Source organism: Eschrichtius robustus, chromosome 5 (genome assembly GCF_028021215.1).
Source record: "Eschrichtius robustus isolate mEscRob2 chromosome 5, mEscRob2.pri, whole genome shotgun sequence".
Lineage (NCBI taxonomy): Eukaryota > Metazoa > Chordata > Mammalia > Artiodactyla > Eschrichtiidae > Eschrichtius > Eschrichtius robustus.
In genome coordinates, this window is record NC_090828.1 from 16031533 (window position 1) to 16054683 (window position 23151).

Below are 23151 nucleotides of genomic sequence, written 5' to 3' on the forward strand. Positions count from 1 at the left end.
TTCACCTGTTGATGAACACTTAGGTTGCTCCCATAGCTTGGCAATTGTGAATAATGCTGCTATGAACATTGGGGTACAAGTACCTTTTTGAAATAGTGTTTTTGTTTTTTTGGATATATACCCAGGAGTGGAATTCCTGGGTCATATGGTAGTTCTATTGCATTAATTCTTTTAAAAGTTTTATCTTTGTGGTATATAGCAGTGAGATCCAGCTCCTAAAGTAACCTCTTAATTGCCATGCTTTCTCTTGATGAGGACAATTCCAATCCCAGCCAACCCAGCACTCCCACAGGCCCTCCTGCCACGGCCCTGACATGGAGCGTCCAGTTGTCTACAGAATTAAGCCCAGCCCCGCTACCATGGTTCTGAGCTTTCCTGGATGGCAAGTCACTGCTGAAGCAGGCTACTTACCATGTCCTCCACACACCTGCTTTCCCTGCTGCTGCCTTGAACGTCTTTCTGTCTTCATCTTCCTAAATCCCCAGTTCACTGTCTGTGAATCTGTGCAAACTTCCCACATTCCACGGCAGAAATAACTTCTCTCTCCTCTTTATTCCCACCAGAGCCTTATCCCTGGACCACAGACTTGCTTCCTTCTGCCTCCCAGTTTTGCACACATGATTAATATCCTCTATTAAATTCTTGGTTTCTGGAGGCCAGGTTACCTTATCACACAGCAATAATGCCTTCCAGAATAGGACCTCAATAAATGTCAGATTGAATCAACCCAGCTTCTATTTGAAAATGTCAGCTGTTTGATTGACTCATTTACTACCTGCTTCTAAGTGGCATTATCTGTCTATACATGTATTCTTTCAACATTACCAATGAGATTTCACTTTATCCTCATATTTTATACAGAGCTTTATTACAGCTGACAGATCAATAATGTGTGGTGAGATTCAGAGGTCAGGCCTCCTCCTGGCCTTTCTGGGGAGATGCTACCTGTATCTCTATCTTTGAAATAATGGAAGAGTTTGACCACTCTGTCACTATCAGCTGTGTCACCTTGGGCTGGTTACAAGAACCCTCTGGGCCTCTCTCACAGGGCGTTAGAGAGGATTATTGAGATCAGAAATAGAAAATCCTAACATAAACAGTAATGAGTGTTAACAGGGGCTGGGGACTCTTCTGTGTGTGTTATATGTATAGCACGTTCACTCTTCACAACAGACTTACAAGGTAACTATTCTTATCCCCATTTTACAGTTTGGGAAACTGAGGCACAGAGAAGCTAACTAGCAATCCAATGCTACAGAGAGGGTAAGGAGCAGATGTCGAACTCAGGCTCAGGGCAGTCAATCCCCACTCTCTGTGAACATCTGTTCCCCACTAAGTCCTTTGTGAAACAGCTGTCCCCAAAACTTAAACATTCGTTTTATTTAGATGGTAGATGGAGGGAAGGTATACAAGAGACTACCTGAAACCTCTGCTGTCTCCCATTTACTCAGGTCCTCAAAAAGAAAACGATTCAGCAAATATTGAGTGTCTAATATATTCAAGGCATGAGCAGGATTCTTGCAAAGCCAATTCAAATCCTAACGTAAATATTGAGTTCCTTGTTACTGACTTAAGATCTCTTTCAACAGACCCTTCACCACAGTGGAAACCTAATTCCTACTTGAATGACCAAACTTCACTACACACTGCTAAGGGCAACACTATGAGCACCGGGCCTTACAGTCTGTTGAGGTCGATGCCTGTGGCCTGCGTCACGCAAACTCACACTCTTCAAGAACGGCCCCTCCTTCCACTGATGAAAACTCCACGTGACACCTTGTGAGTCCTAAAAGTGAGGGACTGGTCCTAGGATATAAAATAATTGGAGATGCTGGCTAACGTACTAGCCAGACACAGAGTAAATTCCAGTACTGTTAACCAAATTCTGGCAATTGTTTATGACCCCATCAACAGAACGTATTGTGTTATCAACAGAAACCAAACCTGGACCTCTCAAAGGGTCCATGGTATCTAAGCGACCGTGAGCCATGGAAGAAATGCCCATAACTACTAAATAATTACTTTGACTGGTAATGCTCACTTTGTGCCATTAAGAGTTGGGAGATATTTCTGCTGTTGGTTTCATGTTAGCCAAACCAGTGACTTTGGTGTAGATCCTCAACCAGGGGTGACTGTGCCCCGAGGGGACATTTTTGGCTGTCACCACTAGGGAGGGTTGTTACTAACATCAAGTTCGTGGAGGCAAGCAAGGGATGTTGCAAAACATCTGACAATGCACATGACAGCACCTCCAGCAAAGAATTCTCCAGCTCAAAAGGTCAACAGGGCTGAGGTTTTGAGAAACCCTGGTGTGGCCCCGGTGCTCCATCTCTCAATTCTTCCATTCAATGGTGAGAATGCATACTAGAGTGGAATTCCAAAATCTTAAATGTTTTGCCCAAACGCACACCACATGCAAACACTTTCAGTCCTCTTTGGCATGGAGGTTGCACGTGTCCTAGGAACTGGGTGCGTGGGATGGACAAGGACATAAATGCACACTGGCCCTTCCTGTCTCTGAACTTCTCTCCTCTCCATGCCCTGCTTACAATTTTTTCCTATATCAGCATTATCTCTCTTCTCAGCACAGAGTTACTCAGGACTTCAAGTAGAAGAGCCAGTTTAAAATTTTGCCTAAAATGCAGTTCCAGGCTCTTCACAATCAAACAGCTAAAGGGGGGAAAGAGAAGGGAGGACAGGAAGAGGACAGGAACTTAACTCCCTCCAGGTTAGTTTGGTTTGTGAAACTTTGTGATATTCCAAGGCCAGACTACGACCTTCTTCTGACGTCCCATCACCCCGCCCTCTGCTCGTCACAGTCTCCGTCACAAAATGATATACTTTTTCAAAAAAGTATCACTCTAAACCACACTTATAAAATGTGAAACAAGGAAATGGAAAGCTCGTGGTTTTTAATGAGCTTCACCTAAGGTCTCTCAAACTTAAGACATCAATCACATACAGTAAAAAGTACATTTACTTTCCAATGTCATAGAAACCTAATAGCTGTTTATGACAATTCCTCCTCTGGTCTGTACATTGGTGGTTTATTGGTATCTTTCTTTCCTTCTTTCTCTTCCTTCAGCTTGATTCCCATTCATTCACCCCTTCCACAAATAACCCCTGGGTTATCTTGCTGTCTTCTGCAGAGAATCCAGATAGAAAGTGGGAACATTCCCACCTCATGGGAACCCAGAGAGCCATCCTCTTTCTCTTCCTTTTTGGGGCTGGGGAGGCTCTCTCTTCATAGGGTGAGGACCAACCTGGAGAAACAGGGGAACAGAACTTTCTTACTAGGAATATCTAAAAATCACCTCTCAGATAGTCCCCAAACCCACCACTCCTGTACCCTACTGAGTGTTCCTTCAAGAAGTGCTACTTCTTGCTAACCTGCTCAGATGGGCTTCTCTTGGTTTTAATAAAATCAAGATTTGTCTCATGTTACTCATGGAGCTTCCAGCTCTCTACATTTGTGTATTAAAAGTTTAAGTAGACCAAGGGGGTGAGTGATGCCAGGGACTAGATTTAAGCTGGACTGAAATTCTGTGAACCTCTTTGACAATAACATTTCCCCTCTCTGGCTCTGGAACCGCATGCGCACCCACGAAGTACTGATAGCTACCACCATCCCCTACAGTCAGCGTCAGGAAATCAGCAAGATCTGGCTATGAGTTTGCGTTTTCATGCCTCCTTAAATCTCAGGAAGCAATATTTCGGGGTGGGGGTGGGAAACACACTGTTCAGCTCGAAAATTTCCTCTAGATGGTGAAAGGAAAATGCCATCCCTCGGCTTCCACCCCGAGAAGAACGCGGCAGGGCTGCCTGGGCTTTGCTAATAAAAGCGGAAAGTGTAAATGGCTTGGTGGTGAGTGGCTTTCGCCCTTGGCCGGAGCAATGAGATCACGATTTTCACAGAGGACAAGAACCGCCGCTGCCGCCACTGCTAAGGCTGCTGCTTCCTCTCCCTGCGCGGGTCCCGCATGACATCACCGGTGAGCTCCTGCGGGTGGGGGGAGAGAAGGCTTTGCCAGGGACTCAGCCCCAGCCCAAGGAGGATAAACACGGAATAACAAGGATCCGGGGGGGGTGGTGGTGGGGGGGTGGGGGAGAGGGAGAAGGAAAAAGCAGGACCAAGTTTCCTACCACCACCCTGAACGTGTGTATGGGGTGGGGTGTTGCACCGAGTCCTTAAGCAGCCGCACCCCAAATTCCGTTCCCGCATCGCACACCTCACCCTCCTTCAACTCCCAATTCCAAGTCCAACAAAAACCGACATCCAAAGCAGCCTGGGAAGTCGCCTTGAGAGGCCCAAGGGGGACGGCAGAGAGGATCCGGGGGACTGGGAGGGACCACGACGCCCGCGCCTCCTTGGGGGAGTGGGGGGAAGGCGGTCGCTGCTGCGCCCCCGCCCGGCCCAGCCAGCGGTGCCTCCCCCGCCAGGCAACAGCGGCCTGAGGGGGGAGGCAGAAGCGCCTCCTCCGTGCCAGGAGCCGAGACGGCGGCGCAGGGGGAGGAAGGCGCCTCACCTTACCCCCGATGAGGGGCGGGTCACGCCATGGCAGCGCCCGCGAGCCATAGCGGCGGCGGCGGCGAGCGGAGCCCAACCAGCAGCCCCCGGAGCTCGACAGTGGCCGGGGACGCCGCGGCGGCAGCCCGGGACGGCCGGGACGTGGGAGCCAGGAGTGCATCGGTGACGGTCCCCGGCCTCCCTCCGCTTGAGGACTACGAGTGCAAAATCTGCTACAACTACTTCGACGCAGACCGGCGCGCGCCCAAGCTGCTGGCGTGCCTGCACACCTTCTGCCAGGAGTGCCTGAGCCGGCTGCAGCTCCGCGCCGCCGCCGCCGCCACCGCCGCGCCCGAGCGCCCGCCGCCCTGGCACGGGCCGCCCAGCGCCATCGCTTGCCCCGTGTGCCGCCACCGCACGCCGCTGCCCGACAGCCGCGTGTACAGCCTTCCCAACAACACCAAGCTCGCCGAGGCCTTCCCGCTGGCCCTACGCGCCGCGCACGACCCGCTGCCCCAGGACCTCCTCCCGCCGCTGCCCGCGCGCCGCCCAGCGCCGGCCGCGGCCCCGTCGCCCGCCCCGGCCCCGCCGCCGCCGCCGGCGTCCGCCGAGGACGCGGCCCGAGGACCAAGCGCCAGCGCCGGCCTGCGCGTCCCGGGCGCCTACGAGAGCTGCCAGAACTGCAAGCGCGCGGCGCTCACCGCCGGCTGCGTGTGCGTCGTCTTCTCCTTCCTCTCCATGGTGGTGCTGCTCTTCACCGGCCTCATCTTCGTCAACCACTACGGCGGCGGCGGGCCCCCCCCGGGGGGCGGGACGTCCCCTGATGCGGCCCCGGCAGCCGGTTTGCCCTTGCCTTCGCCCGTGGGGCCCATCTGCCTGTCGGTGGCCAGCATCCTGGCGCTCTTCTCGGTCGTCGTCACTTGGGTTATCTGCTGGCTCAAGTACCGGCCCGAGGGCGCGGCCACGGGCTCGGCTGCGGGCGGCGGCGGCGGCCCGAGGGCGCGGGCGGCGGCGGAGGCGGGCGGCGCACGGAGGAGCGACACGTAGTGGGGCCGCACGCCTGGCCTCCCTCCCATACCTCCAGCGCGGTCCGAGAGGAGGGGGCCTCGGGCCCGGTGCGCTCGAGCTTCTCCGCCCTCTGCGGAGGGCGGCCCCCGGCCGCTCACCCCCTCACCGCCCGGTCACGGCAGAGCTTCGGTTTTCCGCGTCTCTGGCCTTTCAGGCCCACGCTTCCGCGCTGGGCCAGAGAGGGAAACCGAGGAGGCGGGGATGCCGGTGGCAGTCCCATCTCCCTGGACTGTGCAAGGTCAACTTCCGCTTCATGCACCACCCTCATCCTCGCCAGAGTGCACAGCCATCCCTCCCTGGGGTGCGAGGATTTGCAAAAAGAAGAGGAAGAAGGAGTGGGATGCCCGCTGTCCCGCCTGGAAGCTGGTTTTCTGGCTGCTGTGACTTGAGAGTTATTTTACGGGTATAGGTGCGCGCTCACGTCTGCAGCAGTTGTGAATGGACCTGAATTGTCCAGAGGAAGCATGAATGATATGTAAACGTGAAAGGTTTCCCTGCTTCCTGGAGGCCCTGGAGAGTGAGTGAGCCAGACCGCAGAGAGCGACGTTCAACCCCCGGGGGCACGGCGCTGGCGTGAGTTGGAAGGCTGCACGGACCAACAGTCCGCATCAGTGGGCGATTGGGCAGGTGCTCAGCGCGCGTGCGCGCTCACATGTGCCGCTGGAGTCTTTGGAGCAGAGTAGGGGTGGCGCGCACAGGGCGGTGGATCCGTCTGCTAGCGGCCCGACGGAGTCCAGAAGTTCCATCTCCTGGAAACTTGTGATTGTTTTATTCACGGTGTTGCTACCAGGAAGTCATTTCATCTTCTGTAACTGGGCTCAGGGAGCTTAACAAGCCCGTTCTCTCGTCTCTTCTCAAAACTGACTTACTGTTGCCCCCACCTGGAAGATGTTGAAAGCTATTCACGCGGAAAAGAAACTGTAGGCTCCCCCTGCCATTTTTCTTAATTTCATTTTTAAAATAATTTATTTTAGAATATATAAATCTGGAAATTTTGTGCATTAAGATTTCTGGAAAAGTTGTTTGATAAGCAGTAATATTTCTCCCGTACCTCTAGTCCAAATACATTTCAAAAGTCGGGGAGGCAGTAAAGGCGTGTTGGTAATTGATTCAAGATTTTATACTGTGAAACAACTGACTTTCAATTATCTGATCAAATAGAAAATACTGCTCAAAAAACGAAACTGACAAATCAACTGACAGGTCTTTCTTCCTTTGATTACAAATATATATTATACTTACCAGAAAAATATTATTTTGAATTCAGCTGTTTGATATTATTAGAAATCACTGATATGTTCACATCTGATCACATTAGATGAAAAAGAATACGTACCTATCCGATTTTGTAACTAAAAAGATGATTTGGGAGTGTATGTTGCAGGTGGATTAGATGTTTTTTAAAGAAAAAAAAAAACCTGAATTGTTCCAAATGTATTTTATATGAAAACATTCTTTATTCCATCTTTTGAAATTTGGAATAAGACAAAGTTTTCATGCCTAAAAATCACAGAAGCTACTGAGGGTATGCTATTATTCCTCATGTATTTATGCAAGCTGTCTGCATGATATCTTGACACTATTAACTGAACTTGAATGGAGCATTTGTATCTATCATAGAGTGAAGTAATTTATGGGCCATTGATAAGTGGTATGGCTGCAATTTAGGAAGTGCAATATGGTATGTTTTGTGTCTGCACTGTCAATAAAAACAAGAAGCATTTATAGAAAAAACCTGTTTTCATGAAACTTATGGGGAAATTGCTCTGAGTTATTTTGGTGCCACTTCTTTTCCTGAAATACACATCCTCATCCAAATTCTATCAATAATTTCACATTTTGAATAGGGCTGAGAGAGAAATAACTCACATGTGGGAGTACACTGCAAAGGCATTTCACGGAATTACTTCTAGGGTTTAACGGAATTCCTGAAGGCCAAGTGAGATCTGTTGTATTTTAAAGACTTGCCCAATCCACTACTATAACATTCCCCTAAAACTAAACTCTGTTGTCAGATTTTGTTCTCAGTTTCTGCAAAATGTTTTCAGTTTCCTAATACTAAGAATCACATTTCAGAGATTGGTTTTAATTTACTTTTACCTCCAACAAATAACGTGTTATTTTTATTTCTGTATTCATTTTAGTCTTTTATCCTTTGTTTACCTCCAGTGCCGAGATTCTGCTAGTATTCACAACTATTTAGTTGTACAAGTGCAATTACACATATATATGTGTCGTTAGTAGAATGTACATGCTAGTAACAGAACTTGGCTTTGTGGATGTAACTCTGTGTACATGTGGGCACACACATGTGTTTGTTATTTCATTCCCTTAAATTGGCAACCTAGAAGTTTGTCTAAAGTTACCTGGGGACCATCTTGCTTCTTACAGAGTTTATTTATGTTTCACAGAGGAAGGTACAACAATGACATAAACTGAATTATTCCTCATAAATGAGAAAGAGATCTTTGAATTGCCTGAGTCACAACACAAGCCATATTTTGCTTCTTTCATAGGTTGCAGATGTAAATCTCTTGTAATGAGAAATTTGAATAGTTTAAAATCAAAGATATATAATTAGTAGCTCAGTACCTGAACATGGAGAGATTATTTTTTCTTGGCTAACTTGGTTTTATTGCTAATTTCTGACTTCTTTATCGGAATTGAGTGGCAGGATGAGGCGATGGAAAACATTTTTCCAATTTCTAGTGGTTTTCTGGCATGCAGCTGTTCCCCCATTTTGCAGATGTGATTTCACCGTTCCTGCATCACAGGGAAAGTCCTGGTATACCAGCATCTTAGAGCATGAATTTAGCAGAAATTGTTTAAAAGACCAGTGAGTTGTCTGGAGGGCTCCTGTGACAGTGGAGTACTTTTCTCTCTTCTCATGGAAATTCTCATCTTCTCGGAAGAGCGTGACTCAACCCTGAGCACATCTCCAGCTCATGAGTATGAACTACTAGTAAAATCACTGCAAAAAGCCCGACCTTGTCTGGCCTGAATACCTGCTCAAGAACTCGTGGTTTCCATGGCCCAGATTCTGCTTAGGTTCTGAGACGGCTGGTTAGAATTATCTTGAGGCTTTTATAGAATCTAAATTTCAAGTGAAAGAAACTCATCTTGTCTGTGATAGATTAAATACTTGGCCTCTAAATGTAATATGATTTGGTGAACTGTGTCCACATCCATAAAGAGCCTTGGTTTGGGTTCTAAAGACCAGTCATTTTACCCAGCAGATATGAGTCTGAATAATGGCTCTCTCCTTTCTTGGAAGGACCTTGGCAAGTTATTTAACCTCTTTGAGCCTCAGGTTCCTCATCTGCAAAACGGGAGCAAAAAGAATCAGCCCTGCTTTCCTTCTGGGGTTGGCATAAGGATTTGTATACATAGGAGGGTATATGGGTGAAAATGCTTTGCAAACAAGCCCTATGTGGATCTTTAGTTTTGTTTTCATTCAGGTTTGCAAGGGTCTAATATCACCTCCTCAGAGAGGTTTGTCCTCACCACTCTATCCCCAAGAGAGTATCTATTGAAGTTTTATTTTCTTCTTACCACTACTATCTGCAGTGGTCTTATTTATTTGTTATATGCTTTATCTCAATCTCCTGCAACCAGAACGTAAAAACAAGGGCAGAAACCTTGTCTGGTCACCCACTCTATCCACAAAGCCTTAGCCAGTTTTTGGCATATGCTAAGTGGCAGATAACTAGTCTGTTGACTTGGCTTAATGGGAAACCCTGGTCTGAGTGTTAAGTGACTTGGCTCCCTTTTCTCACACTTCCCCTCAATAACTCCTGAGACCCTGGGGGACTTAGGTAAACAATTGCTTTCCCCCGACTTCATAAGGAATTTTGAAAGGTGAAAAAATATACCAAAAAGCACCTTGAGTTATGAGAAAAATCAGTTCTATTACAGCAAAACTCTAACTGCAATATAGTCAGTGACAGGAGACAGTGGAGAGACTAAAAGACATTTGGCCTCCATTTCCGATCATTTTCTGCATTGTAAGATTTCAAGGTATGAATCCTTTTGGCTACCTTCTTTATAAGCACGTCTGCCCCATCCCCTCCAAAGCTAGCAGCACCCACGTAGTTGGGATAAGCTTACAATGCAGTGAAATTTCCCCACAACATTGAGAGCAAGATCTATTAAATTTCTCATTATGTGTTACTCCCCGTTTTACTAATTCTTCAATCTTTGCCACTTTAAATAAATTATCCTTCATAGACTTGCTAAATTTATCATCTCAGTAGCTGAGTAATCCCCTATTAATCTGTGATCCAATTCATCCTCTTTAATCATTTAATTCCCATTAGCTAATATTTGTATTTTAAATTTCTGTTATGATACAAAGATGATTACCTTCATGCCATGGGCATTGAACTGCATCCCTGTTCAAGGTAAATAGCATACTTCTTCCTTTGAAACAATACGTTTTTATTGTATATGTTATAGCGTAAGTTTGTGGAATATCAAGTATTTACTACAGTAAATATTTATGAAATGAGTACTAGAAATGACTGTAGCCGGATCTTGGTTCCAAGTTATGTGAATGAAGAAATTATGAGAGAGATTTTATCTATCTTTTGCTAGATCTCTTTTCATTGTGCATTTAAGAAAAGCTTTGTAATACATACCATTAGCATTGTTTCTATCCATTGATCAAACTCGCACCTTCCCTTCTCTTACACAAAACTAAAACATGCCAAAGAGAGGCAAGTTTGCTTCTGTGATAAATTCCCCATCATGCTTGATTATAAAATACATTCAGGGAAGTAAGAGTGTTCAACTTCCAAGAATATTCCTAGGAGCTCAGGAAGAATGTGCACACTTCCTTTAGAAAAAATTGTCTTTGCATGTAAAATTGGATTATCTTTGGCTTAGAAATACCACATCTCCATGGGGTGGAAGAGGGGGTAGTGCTGAAGTAGGAAGAAAGAAGGTAGAGAAGATGTGCAAAAAAGTTCTCCTAACGCCTAGTATTACAAACACACATTCCGAAATAAAAGGGAGAGAAAGTGTTTAATCTGCAAGAAGAGAACACTTTTATTTCAGCAGTTATTATTTCAAGAACCATGGTAATAATTGAGTGGCTCAGCTATCTCTTACCACAATGACAGTACTCTCTATCATATGGAAATGATACTTTGATAAGATTTATATGTCTACTGTGTGTGCATTTAAAAATAGTTTCTAGTCAAACTTGGGAGGTGAAGAGCAATTGCACCTGACTTGCAGCTTGGGGCGGGGGCGGTGGGTGAGGTGGGGAGGGGAAGGATTAACTTCAAGTTGTCAAGCAGACAGTTTTTGCTTGGAAGAAAATTTGGGACTGAACTCTGCAAGGAAAAGATTTGTCCCTAGAGTCAATTTCTTATTAAATTCACACACAGCAAACTTATTTCCTGATTGGAGCCTTAGCAGAGGTTCTCAACTCTGGCTGCAGTTTAGAATTACCTGGAGCGCTTAAGAAAAAAAAACAAAAACAAAACAAAACGCGGAAGCACCCGTCCCGCCCCCGGAGACATTTATTTAATTGGTCTGGGAGTAGGGGTGGGGGTGGGGAGGGGAGGCGCAGCAGTAGTTTTTAAAAGGCGCCCCAGGTGATTCTACTGAGCAGCAAGATTTGAAAGCCATTCTACTTCACAGCGTTTTTTATTGAAGTGCGACGTTCTCCCCAATCCCACTTTAATGAACTAAACGCCGCCAGGTTTCTTAGAAAATGGGATTGTGGACTAATGCTTGGATTTTGGAAATGGCCATAATTTGGATAACTATTTGTTGCTCTGACTGTTCCCTCTGACTCTCCACACACACACACACACACACACACACACGCACACAGTCACACTGTTGACTTTGTATTCCCAGGAAAGTTAGGTAAATATTTGCCTCCTAATTGCGCGCGCTCGTGATCTTTCCTAATGTGGCGGGGATGATGGCTGCGCCTCCGCACCTTACAGGGCTTTTCCGTGGGCTCCCCTCGGTCCCTCAAAATAGGGGTGTGCTTTCCAAGTCAAAATTCAGTGACAACGTGGGGATTTGAGGGTGGATTATGTGGATAACCAGGAAAGTCTAGAGGTTAAATTAACAAAACCTCGCCAGTTGACAGCTGTGGGTGTCATCGCCCGTGACAGCTGAAGGGGAAGCTGCTGGTCACCAACAGGTGTGGACGTGCGAGCAGATCCAGAGCAGAGGGTAGTGTTTCAAGATATTCGCTAGGAGAGTTATTACATTCTTTCCAAAGACCCTTCCGAGTAGCCGTTCAGCGTGCAAATTAATTCCACACTCTTGGATCCAGGTGTAAAGGGATTTGCGCTGAGACCCAGCGGCCAGCGGGCGGTGGGAGGAGGGGGATTACCTCGATTTCTCTGCGTTTGAACGCGGACGCCCGAGGTGGCTCGGAGCTGAGCGCAAGGACTATCCGGAGAGAAGTGCGGGCGCGGGGACCGCCGAGGGCAGCCAGCGCGACAGGTCCCCGGGGAGGCTCCTGGGCGGGCGGGGTGGAATCCGCATCCTGCGGCTGGCCTGTGCCCGCCCCCGCGCAGCCTCCTGGGCTGGAGGGAACTCGAGGTCGCCCGGGGCGACAGGCTAGTCCCGGCACAACTGGGCCAACGACAACGACTTAAGCGTGTCCCTTTCGCAGCCCCCGACCCCAAACCCCAGCCCAGTAACCCCCAAGCTTGCGATCCCGAAGGGCAGGCCGGGGAGAAGTCGAAGACACAAAGACGCTGTCACCAGCCCATTCGTCGCGCGCGGGGAAACCAGCTGGCACGGTACCTTGCAAACCCAGCCACTCGACATCGCTGCTTAGCTTGTTTATTTGTTTTGTCTTTGTATGGAAACTGGTCTTCAGCCCTAACTCTCTGGATTCTGTGACGTCCCGATTTCAGGGTCTGAAGGGCTAAGTTCCAGTCGTGTCCTTACCATCTTTGGATGTCCACCGGCCCCCCCAGCGCCCGCCCCATAGCTCTCGGTTCGCATCTATCTTCCTTCCTCCCTCCCTCCCTTCCTTCTTTCCTTCCTTCCACTCCCTCCCTCCCTCCCTTCCTCTTGTCCCCGCTGCGGGGCTTGCGGGATCTTAGTTCCCCCACTGGGGACTCAACCCGTCCCCGCAGTGAAAGCGCGGAGTCCTAACCACTGGACCGCCAGGGAATTTCCCGCATCTATTCTTAAAAAGAGCAGAGAAGCCCCGTATATGTAGGTTAAGAAGAAAGAGACACCGAGTGCGGTGGCTGCGGGGCGCGGAGTCGCTTGTCTGTCCGTCATTTCTCTGCTGCTTTTTGGTCCGCAGCCCGGCTTCTCCCCCGAATCCTAGCCCCGCGGGGCTCCGAAACCCGCTCCCGCCTCCCGCCGCCTTCCGCATTGTCCCCACGGCTTTCAAAGACGCAAAAGGTGTCCTGACAAACCTTCCCATTGTCCGGGGGGCGGGGGTCAGCGGGACGTGGACGCGAAGGGTTGGGGGCTTGGAAATACCTTAGGCATCTTCGGGTTTCCTCTTGGAAATTCCTCGCAGTTCCCCGCGGGGGCGGCGCTGGCATCCTGCCCCAGACCTTCCACCACCACGAGGCGGTCCACAAGACGGAGAGGCTCGCCACACGGCTAGGGGCCTAGGAGGAGTTCAAGAAGCCCGGCCCACGCCACGTTCCAAATATAGCGCTGATCCGCAGGGAGCAGGAAGATTTGGATTCTTTCTGCCAATACTCACCAGCTGCCTGCCACTTGTCCGGCCCGAATTAGGGGCGGCTGGATGGTGCTAATTGTCTCAGGTTCTTCTCCGCATGGAAATATAGGCTAATAAACTCTGGGAGTAAGAAAACGGGTTGTTTAAAAAAAGCAAAAATTTTAAAGTGGGATTGTTTCATTGGAAGGTTTTAAAAAGGGAACTGAAAGGGAGTAAATTTCCAAATTATTTTCAATCGAGATAAGATAGATCAGTGCCTCCCAGAGGCATTAAAGGTAACTTTTGTTGAAATTTATTTACAACCAGAACAGGGCAAACAATGAGAGGTAAAGTATTTAACCAGCTCCCAGATTCCATCCCTTTGGGGTTCGATGCCAGCGTTAGAAACCTGTAGGGCTTTCTAACTGAACAGGAGTGGCAACACCACATTGTCGGGGGTTTAAATCTTAGTTTTGTTGCTTCCTAGCTGTGTGACCTAGAGCAAGTTAAGTAATGTCTCTGGTCCTTTCTTTTTTCTCATTTTAATTGGATACAACCTAGGTTTTTTTAAGCAGTAAGTAAATTAATCTTCATAAATGGCTGAGGATAATGCCAGTACCTATGAAGTGCTCGATACATATATGCTATTACTCTTATATAATGTTTTATTACTATTATATAATTATACAATGATAATGTGCCAGTATGATTAAGTGCTATTGTTGCCGCACAATTTCCCCAGTTCTCCCAAGATGGGGAACCCAAGCCTCTAGACCAAGGAGTGCCAGGCTTTCTGAGCACTCATGCTACCAACTCCAGGACACCGGGCATGTTCTGAGAAGTCTCCTGGAAAGTGTGGTCTGATTCCTGGGAGGGAGCCTGGGACAGGTGATGGAGAGATGGCTTAGCAGCCTGTAGTGGTGGGGAGAGTTTGGTGGCACCAGAAAAGCCTGACCTCCCTACCCTGGTACTTTGATAACTGGTACCTTAAAAGCGTTTGTTCCAAGTGTTGATTTTATCCATCCTTTCTCCCATCACCCTGCACTTCTGTAATGTGTGAGTGGGCAAAGTCCTATCTCTATTTCTTGTTTTTAACATAAATGAATTCTAAAACCTTGGGAGCAAACTAAAAGACTTATTCTTAAGTCAACTCTCTGTATCCTGGTAGCCCTTAGTATACAAGTATCTCCCCCATGACCACATATTCTGGAACAGTGAAATTGGAGATTCAGACCACTTTTCCCAGTGCAAATGTGTCCTTCAAATTAGAAACAGTCATTCCTTGTTGTCTACAATGAACCCACCTTGACTAACATCAATTAGGATTTTTTAAATCAGCAATATCTTAGTCATAATGTTTCTTCAGTATTTTGTTATTCTCTCTCCCCCTCCCCTTTTCAGTCTTCAAGCAATCCTCTTTCCTTCCAGGACTTTTCATTTTCTTCTCTTTTGTCTGTCTCTGAAAACTTCTGTTTTTAGGGTACTTTCCTGCTTTTTGAGCTCAGGAATCTTCTTTGATTTCTCCCTCCTGGAGTGACTTGCCAATCTCTCCACAGAGTTCACAATGCTCCAGGATCTAGCTCCTGCCTTCCTGGGTCATCCTGCCCAAATGAAACCACACCATTTGCTCCTTTCTGAAACTGGGGCTTCCTCACCAATCAGAGGAGGAGAGTGCATGCCTCCTCCCCTACCTGGAAATGTGACCTTGTTTTGGGGGACCTTTGATTATTGTTTCTACTACAGGGATGACTCTTATGATCTCATTGTAACAGGACAGCCTGGGCTTTCTGAGAACCTCCTCAGCCTGCTTTGGAGATAGAAAACATAGGTCTGGGCTTCCCTGGTGGCGCAGTGGTTGAGAATCTGCCTGCTAATGCAGGGGACACGGGTTCGAGCCCTGGTCTGGGAAGATCCCACATGCGGCAGAGCAACTGGGCCCGTGAGCCACAACTACTGAGCCTGCGCATCTGGAGCCTGTGCTCCGCAGCGAGAGGCCGCGATAGTGAGAGCCCCGCACACCCACCACGATGAAGAGTGGCCCCCGCTTGCCACAACTAGAGAAAGCCCTCGCACAGAAACGAAGACACAACACAGGCAAAAATAAATAAATAACTAAAAAATGCTTAAGTAAAAGACTATGAAAATCATGCATAAAAAAAGTTGTTAAAAAAAAAAAAGAAAACATAGGTCTGAGGTGCTACAGGGATTCCCTTTCCACGTGGGCCTTCTTACCTCTGCTGCAGGTACACACTGTTTCTCTTTTTCTCCCTTACTAAGTAGCTCCAAAATCTAGTAAGACTTTATCAGTAGTTTTCTGACAAGTAAGAACTGCTCCCTTTTGCTGAGTAGTATTTCTGCTACCATTCTGAGAAAGCCATGGCCTCCTTTCAAGCCCCCACTGCAGGGCTGCATGCTGTTGTCTCTACTTTATCTGCTGGTTCCCTTGATCCCAGACTTTCACAGGGAAAGGTGTTTTCAAAGCCTTCCTATTAATAACGTGTGAAGCCTTGTGAAGACATTCTCTCCTGAATGGTCCTGCTGGTATCTTTCGCGTTTACCTCACAAGGCCATCAGCTGGGGAAGCATGACTGCTTCACCAGGGTCTAGGGATCTTCTGGAGGAGTCCTTCCTTTCCCCTTCCCCTCAGAGTGGTGGCAGCTGCTGGGAACCATTCAGGAGGGACACGCACGTTAGCCCCACCCTGTGGAGCAGGGCATTTCTAGTCTGCCCAACTTTTCTCCTGCCTGGAAGGACTTTTCTCTGGTTTGGGGAACGGGAATGACAGGTCCCGGTGACTGGGGGTTCTGGATACAAAGAAGTTGCGCCTTCATTTTCTTTCAAATAGTAATGCAATTTTCAGACAATGGGCACTGAGAGGAAGACTCCCAAGCTCCTGCTGGATTTTTGAGCCACAGACGTGGGAAGGGAGGCGACAGGGAAATCTCGATCTCCTGACCCTCAACGGTGACGTCTGCTTTACTCCCAGAGGTGGGGTGAGGGATGGCTTCAAGGAAGCCTCCGTCTGTTGCTGGGAAGATTCAGTCCCCTGTCACCCCTTTAGTAGCCTGAATGAAGTGTCTTCAGAAAGAGGACAGTGGGAAACATCTGGAGAGACTTCAAGCCCCAAGAGGACCCAACAGCTGCCTCTTTCCAGGCAGAGCACCTCTGCAGGTTTGGCTGCCCAGGCCTGGGCCCCGAGTATGCCAGGACTTCAGGATGCTTCACCCACTGGCAGTAGTAACTCCTTAAGGTGTTTTCTATCTATACGGTTTTTTCACTTTCTCCCTTCACCCTTTTCCTTCCTTCAGCAATCACTCCTTCCTACCTCCCTTCTCTGCAGGAATCTACCTCTTCTGAACCTGCCCAGGCCTTTTCCGCTGAAATAGCAATGCCCCCGCCCCACTCCACCCCACTCCAAGGTTGAACACCCCTTCTCCCCCTAAGTCCTTCGAGCTTTGCCAGAGCTGAGCTGCATCCTTGCAGCCAATCTCCTGACAAGTTACATTTATATTCTCTTTGGTTATTTTTCTGGCACATCGGCTCTGCCAGGATGAGGACTGTGGTTTGTTTTCATCACAAGGGTAGCCCCAGGCCTCGGAAAAGCACGTAGTAGACGCTCAAGAAGTATATGTGGAATAAATGCGAAGCTCTGAGCCGGCTCTGGGAACACAGCCAGAAGACAGGCCGACCATTGTGGGGGGGGGAGGGTGGTGGGGAGGCAGGGGGAGAGTAAGGTAATCAAAACTGCCCCAGGGAAAGGCTTCAAAGGCCAGGCTTGCAAGTGTCTCAGGCCATGGAGCCCTGGAGATGACCAGTGAGTAAAGGAGCCTGAACATTTAGCGAAAATTTTCGGAGGGGGAATGAATGATTGAGAGAGTGTCGGACACGGAGTATGCCCAGCCCCCGCACGGAGGAAGCCGCAGGAAAGAGGGCGACGCTCCAGGCGCTGCTAAAGCCAGGAGGGTGGTGCTAGCCGGCCACCGCCTCGCTCACCTCTGGGCTCCGCCAGCGCGGCCCAGAGCAGGGCAGCAGGTCCCGCTTCTCCTCAGGCCATCGGGTCCCCAGGGCGTGCGCCAAAGCAGGCTGCTCCGGGCACCGCGCTCATGAGAGAAGCTCAGATTGCGCGTTGAGACTTTCCGCCTCCTGGGAAGGCTACGAAAAGCCCGCCCGCCAAGGACGCGGAAGGAGGCAAGGGCGGGCAGACCAGTCCTTTAGGGTACAGTAGGCTGAAGGCCCAACCTCCGACGCCAGGCTGGAGGTTGCAAAACCAAGAGGGGCACCTAGGAGCGCACCCTACGTCCTTCGGGGCCGGATCCTCGCTGTCCGATCTCAGAGAGGCCACGAAGAGGGCTTGCGCAGCACCCACCTCTTCCGCTATGGCCTCGGAAATAATTACCCTATTAGGTTTGTGCCCTGAATTGCCCCCCCCCCTTTTTTTAAAATCCGGCAGAATCTCTTTATGGGGCTCCAGCGGAAGCATCTCAGCTCCGATGTTCCAGGTTCAAGGTGCAGAGAGGACGGGACCTGCTAGGATGGCGTAGGAGGGGTGGGGGGAGGGTGAGAAGGAGCTCAGGCCGAGGGAATAATGCTGGCCAGGTTGAGAGGGGTGGTCTCACAGACACCCTACCGCAGGACGCTTTCCGGAGTGAGCTCAAGGGTCCCTGCCCTCAGCGGACAGAGTGCAGTGGGGCTGCCTGGGAGGAAGCTGAATTTGGCGGCCCCATCTCCAGCCAGCTTTCCCACACGGGACCTGGAAGCTCGGAGCTTTCCTGGGTTTCTCTGCCAAGAACTAGAGCCCCACCCCTCCCACGCTCTCCTGCCCAGTGCAGGCGTCCTCTTGCACCCTCCAGCGCCTGGGAGGGTTTGGCCTCCTGGACAGCTTCTAAGGTCCTCCCCGCCCCGCCCCCCAGGGCAGCCCTCAGGGGCGTCCTCGGGGCGACAGGACTGGGTTTTCTTCTCTCCACCCGTCTCATTCGGGCTCCGCAGAATCGAGTTTTGTCCGGCTCATCCTGCGAGCCTCCAAGGGAAGAGGAGGGTGGGGCGCTGGGTGGGGAGCAGGGGGCCGAAGAAACTGGCCGCGGGGTGTGTTCGAACGAGTCTGCTTGTGAGTTGCTGTGTGAGTAAACGAGCGAGTGCCCAGATGCGGGAGGGACCTGCGTGGGGGGCACGGGGCTCTGTCGGGGCTCCGGGAACCGTCGGGCGGGCGCGCAGCAGGCTCTGGGCTCGGGGAGAGGCCTGGTGTGGCCCAGAGAGCCCCGTCCCCCCCGGCCGCCACTGCGGCGCCAGCCGGGAAAGGTGGACACGATGCGGACACCGCTGGCTTCTCGGCTCCTTCCCCAAAGGCGCTCCGGGAAGGGATTAGGCGCCCGCTGTACTTTCGCTTTGGGCCTGATTGATGCGCCCCGCGCACTGAGCGCTGCGTAATTAATAAAGATTACGCCCGTTTTGTCGAAACGTCCCTCTTAATGAATGGAGAGGAGGACGCGAAGGGTGATTTATTTGCATGTGGAAAATTCGCTCGGCGGTGCGGGCTTTGCACTGTGGAGGCGGCCGCTGGGACCCAGGCCACCACCGGACTGAGGCGTTCTCGTTCCGGATCGAGGTGTCCCCCATCCTGTTCCCCTCGCCTTGCTGTCTCGGGGACCTACTCCCTGGGACTCAACACCCCCTCCCCCAGTCTGCCATCACTCTAGCTCGGGGTGGCCCTCCCTTTCCTCAAAGGACGCTGGGGGACCTGGCGGGCACTCCCCTCTCTCGCTCCTCCCGGCTCGCTCCCCGCTGCACCTCCTTACGGCTCCCCCTCCCGTCCAGAGGGGGCTTCCAGGAGCAGGGATCACTGATCCCTGGGCTCGGCCGGGGCTCCCGTCTGTGCTCTCAGGGAGGGGCCTGCGGGAAGAAAAGAGGCCAGCTCCGCATCCCTAAGGCCAAAGGCGCACAGGAAAGGCTGGGAAGCCACCCCCGCGTGGGCATGTGCGTGTGTGCGAGTGTGTCTGTGTGTGAACCCATCTCGGGATGGATGTTTGTGTGTCTGTGTGGCTATGTATGCCTGTGCGTGGATTTCTATGTGCCTGTGCGTGTGCGAACACGTGTGTGAACGTGTGTGACTGTGTATGTCCCCGTGAGTCTTCTGTGTCTGTTTCTAAGCATCTTAGCGGTGCGTTTTGCTAAAATACCACCCTCTCTCCCGCCTTACTGTCCACCTGCTACAGCCTAGGAAAAAAAGGCCGTCTCTCTCTTGAGCTTCGCTGCATTAAAACACTCCCGCTTTAGCCGGAAACATTTCCTCCGGGTTTGGGGACCGAGTGCTTCCCACCCAGCAGGGGCTGGGGGCTGGCGGGTGTGGGACGCCGCGAGTGGCCGGCAGCGTGGAGGGCCCAGGAGCCGGGAAGCGGCTTCAAAGGTTTTGGTAACGACTCTTCGGCCTTTATTTATGCCCCTATTAATACAATATCCATCATGTAGATATTGATCTTTATCCTTTAAACTGATACACTGGGAATCAATTAGCCATGCAGATTACATTTCCTACATATCCAAATGTTAATCTTTCAGACTCTGGTCCAGTGACATATATTTTTGCGGCCAGATAGTATTAGATTTCGTTTAGAAATGAAAAGAAGAAGAAAGGCTTTCTGAAGCTCATTCCTCTCAGGGCTACTTGTCTTAACTCTTGGCCGGGGCTGGGCGTTGGGGGTCTGGGGACCTGGATGCCTCTCTCAGGGTTTTCTGGGGGGAAAAAAAGAAAGGCCACGAAGGTGACCTGCACATGGGACCACCGAGGGAACCCGGGACAGCTTTCTGTAACAGGGCTCTGGGCAGCCGGTTAGGGCCGGGTCTGCACTTCTGTCCAACGCTCGCTCCAGCTCAGACTTCTTCTGGCCGCTCCTTCCCATAACTTTGAGTTCAAGATGGTCAGTTTTCATCTTTTCAGGGTTTTCCCTTGGGATTCTCCTTACTCTAAACTTCTAAATCAAAAGTTTTCTTCCACTCCTCGTCCCCAAACCCAAGGTTAGATTAAAGGTTCATCCCCCAAAAGAGAAACTTTGTTTAGATGAGGAAATAGGTGTTTTCCTGGGGGAAGGGAGATGGAGAAAAAGTTTAAGAACTAGGAAGGATCTTAGCGTAAGTCCTATCTAGAGACTGGAAGGGCTGAGGCAGCCTATTTTGGTTGTGGTGACCTCTTTTCTTTTCTTCCTTCCTTTCCTTCCTTCCTTCCTTCCTTTCTTTCTTTCTCCCTCCTCCTTTTCTCCTCCTCTTCCTCCTTCTTCTCCTTCTCTCTTCTTCCTCCCCTCCACCTTTGAAAGGGTGGAGGGGGTCAGGAAATGACGTATCCCAGGGCAAGGGACCCCTCCTCTCCTCCGTACCAGGTGAGCTCCCAGGGGCCGCCCCGAAGTGGGTGGGCGTGGCCGGGAGGCAGACTGCGCACAACACTTCCTAATCATCTTCTTCCGTCCCTGCCAGCCCTCCTCAGGCTTTAGCCAAATCGCGCCCGGACTCCGCTCACGGAAACCTGGTCTCTTCCAGCTCCCCGCACTTGTTGCGTTTACTCCTCCGAGTTGGCTGTGCAGTCCCCGCTCCCGACCCGCTTTTAAAACCTGGGAACCGCAGGTCAGGGACTCACTCACAGCTCTGCTGCCTTAGGCTCCCGGGACCTCAGTGTGGCTCAGCTAGATACCCTGGGTTTGAACAGCCTCCCAGATCTTTCTTGCTCCTGTGTCACCCGCCTCCCATTCCTCCCTCTAAAATCCACCTGGCAGAGAAACTTGCTTCGGGGGTTGAAGGGATTCAGGCCGAGAGGCGATGGCGGCTCATGGCGCTGGCTCAGTCACCGGGGCCGCGGTGGAGTCCGAGAGAGACCTGGCCTGATCAGAGCGAAAGGCCTGTCAGTCCACCCCCTTCACTCCTTCCCCTTCCGCCCCCTCCACGTCTCTCCCGCCCCACACCAGCAGAACACACAGTCCGGGCACTTCGTGTCCAGAAGCGCCCCCAGGCACCGTGGGGCAGGAGTTCCTGGCGTGGTCATTTGCTCTTCGTTCTGCTCCAGACGTCAAGGAAACCCGGAAGACCTCCTGCTTCCCCCAGCCCTCACGTCCACGTCCCCAGCTCTGCTCCCACCCCACTTCAGATCTGGCCTGTGCACTGCCTCTCCTCCTCAAGGCCCAGACTGCCCCCAGTGCCAGCCAGTACCCCCTTTCCAAGACCCCTAATCTTTACCTCCCCTCTCCCACCCCAGGATCCCTTCAAACGCGGCCCTGTGTGCTGGCATCTCATACACACACCAGCAGAGCAGTTACCGAATTTCTCTTGTAAACTTCAACACACACACACACACGCACACGCACACACACACACACACACACATACCCTTTCCGAGTTGGGCAAAACACTTTTTGAAGGTTAGAGGGTATGTATTCTATTTTTTATGAGACACCTCTCCCCCCTCTCCCAGACTCTAGCATCTTGTCTTCCTTATTTGCATAAAAATAATTTTTGCAGAACCAAATGAACATCTGTAGGAGACAAGCTGCTGTGAGATTCATTCTCTCCCTCCCTCACTGCCTTTCAAAAAATATTTTTTTACACCTCACTTCTTCCTCTCCCTTCTTTTTCCTTTCCTCTTTTTCCTTCTTCCTTCTTTTCTCACAAACCATATGTTCTTTATTGAGAACCCGCTCACATGTTCTGGGGCCGCTTCCCTAGCTACAGGGGCACCGCAGGGACAAAACCACTGCGGCTGGCCCACACCACATTTCAGTGCGATGCGCAGATCCCCATCCAGTCCCTAAATCCGACCCCATCCCGACTAATTTTCCACTGGGGGAGAATAGCGGCGCCAAAGCTTTTGACAAACAACAGCTGGGGACCTGATCACGGTCGCTAAGCCAGGCGCTGCGATGGGCCACGGGTTTTACCCGAGCAATCACCAATCTGGTATCCGGCCAAGAAGCGTGTGGTCAGGATCTGGCGTTCTGATTTCCTCCCGGTGAATGCGGGAAAGCCTTTCTGTGGAATTGAGGGTTTCCCGTCGCGTTTGCTCAAACCTCGGACTGCATCCTGAGTGATGCCTGCGACCCTGGGATGCGTCCCCGCGAGGCTACACCCTCCAGATAAGGCAAAAAAGGTGTGGGTGGCAGGCACCACCCCCTCCAGTTCAGGGACATTATTTTACACAGCTCATAATTTCCTCCTAAGGCCTGTGTCCGGCTAGAATGAAGTGGTCTCTCTCCTCTCGGAGGCCCAAGAAGTCCGTGGGCCATGAAACGCTTGTGGCCTGGGGTCCACAAGTGCGGGGCTGTGGGCTGAAGGGTGTCACTTGGCCCAAAGCAGATTCCACTCAACCTGACTGGACTGTGGATCCAGGCATCCAAGCTGGCGGGGAGGGAGAGCCTTCTAGTGAACCGGCCATTCTCCCCACAGGCTTGGAGGGGCAGCCGCTATCTATTTCACCTGAAGTGCCTCTGAAACTGGGGGCAGAGGAAGCAGCTGCAAGTTATTTTCCTTTTGGGGTCGAATTATCCTACTATTGTCCTCAGGGCTCCAGTTTCATTTTGCACGTGCGTGTGCGGGTGGACACCACAGTTCCTTCACGGAACTGAGCTAGAGACTCTCCTGGCTGCTTTCTGGGTAATCTGTCAGTCTGAGGAAATGAAATTGCCTCCCAAACCTGGGCTCAGGGCTGCAGGGCCAGGCGCCCGCCTTCCAAACCCCACTGCAGGGTTACTCCTTTGCCCGTGAGTGGAATGGGGACTCGGTGGCCCACAGGTTCCCGGCAGGGGAGGTGCCCTGGTGGAGACCCCCTTCCTGCTCTGGGGAGTCAGGTGTGGGTGTAGCTTCGGCTTCCAGAGAGACTTTGGAAAGAAGTAAGGGGAGGCCCAAGCTTCCGAGATAGGGAAGGAGTGGCTGGCATGTAGAATCG

At 50.7% G+C, this 23151-nt stretch overlaps 1 protein-coding gene across 1 annotated transcript; it reads left to right on the forward strand.

Moving 5' to 3' along the window:
• The first annotated feature begins 4555 nt into the window (after nucleotides 1-4555).
• RNF228 (ring finger protein 228) lies at nucleotides 4556-5554 on the forward strand. Its single transcript, XM_068543834.1, has one exon. It carries the CDS (start codon nucleotides 4556-4558, stop codon nucleotides 5552-5554), a length of 999 nt encoding a protein of 332 aa, XP_068399935.1.
• Nucleotides 5555-23151: the final 17597 nt, after the last annotated feature.

Excerpts from the sequence above, each read along its gene's own strand:
- RNF228 (XM_068543834.1), top strand. The coding sequence starts at position 4,556 with ATGGCAGCGCCCGCGAGCCATAGCGGCGGCGGCGGCGAGCGGAGCCCA.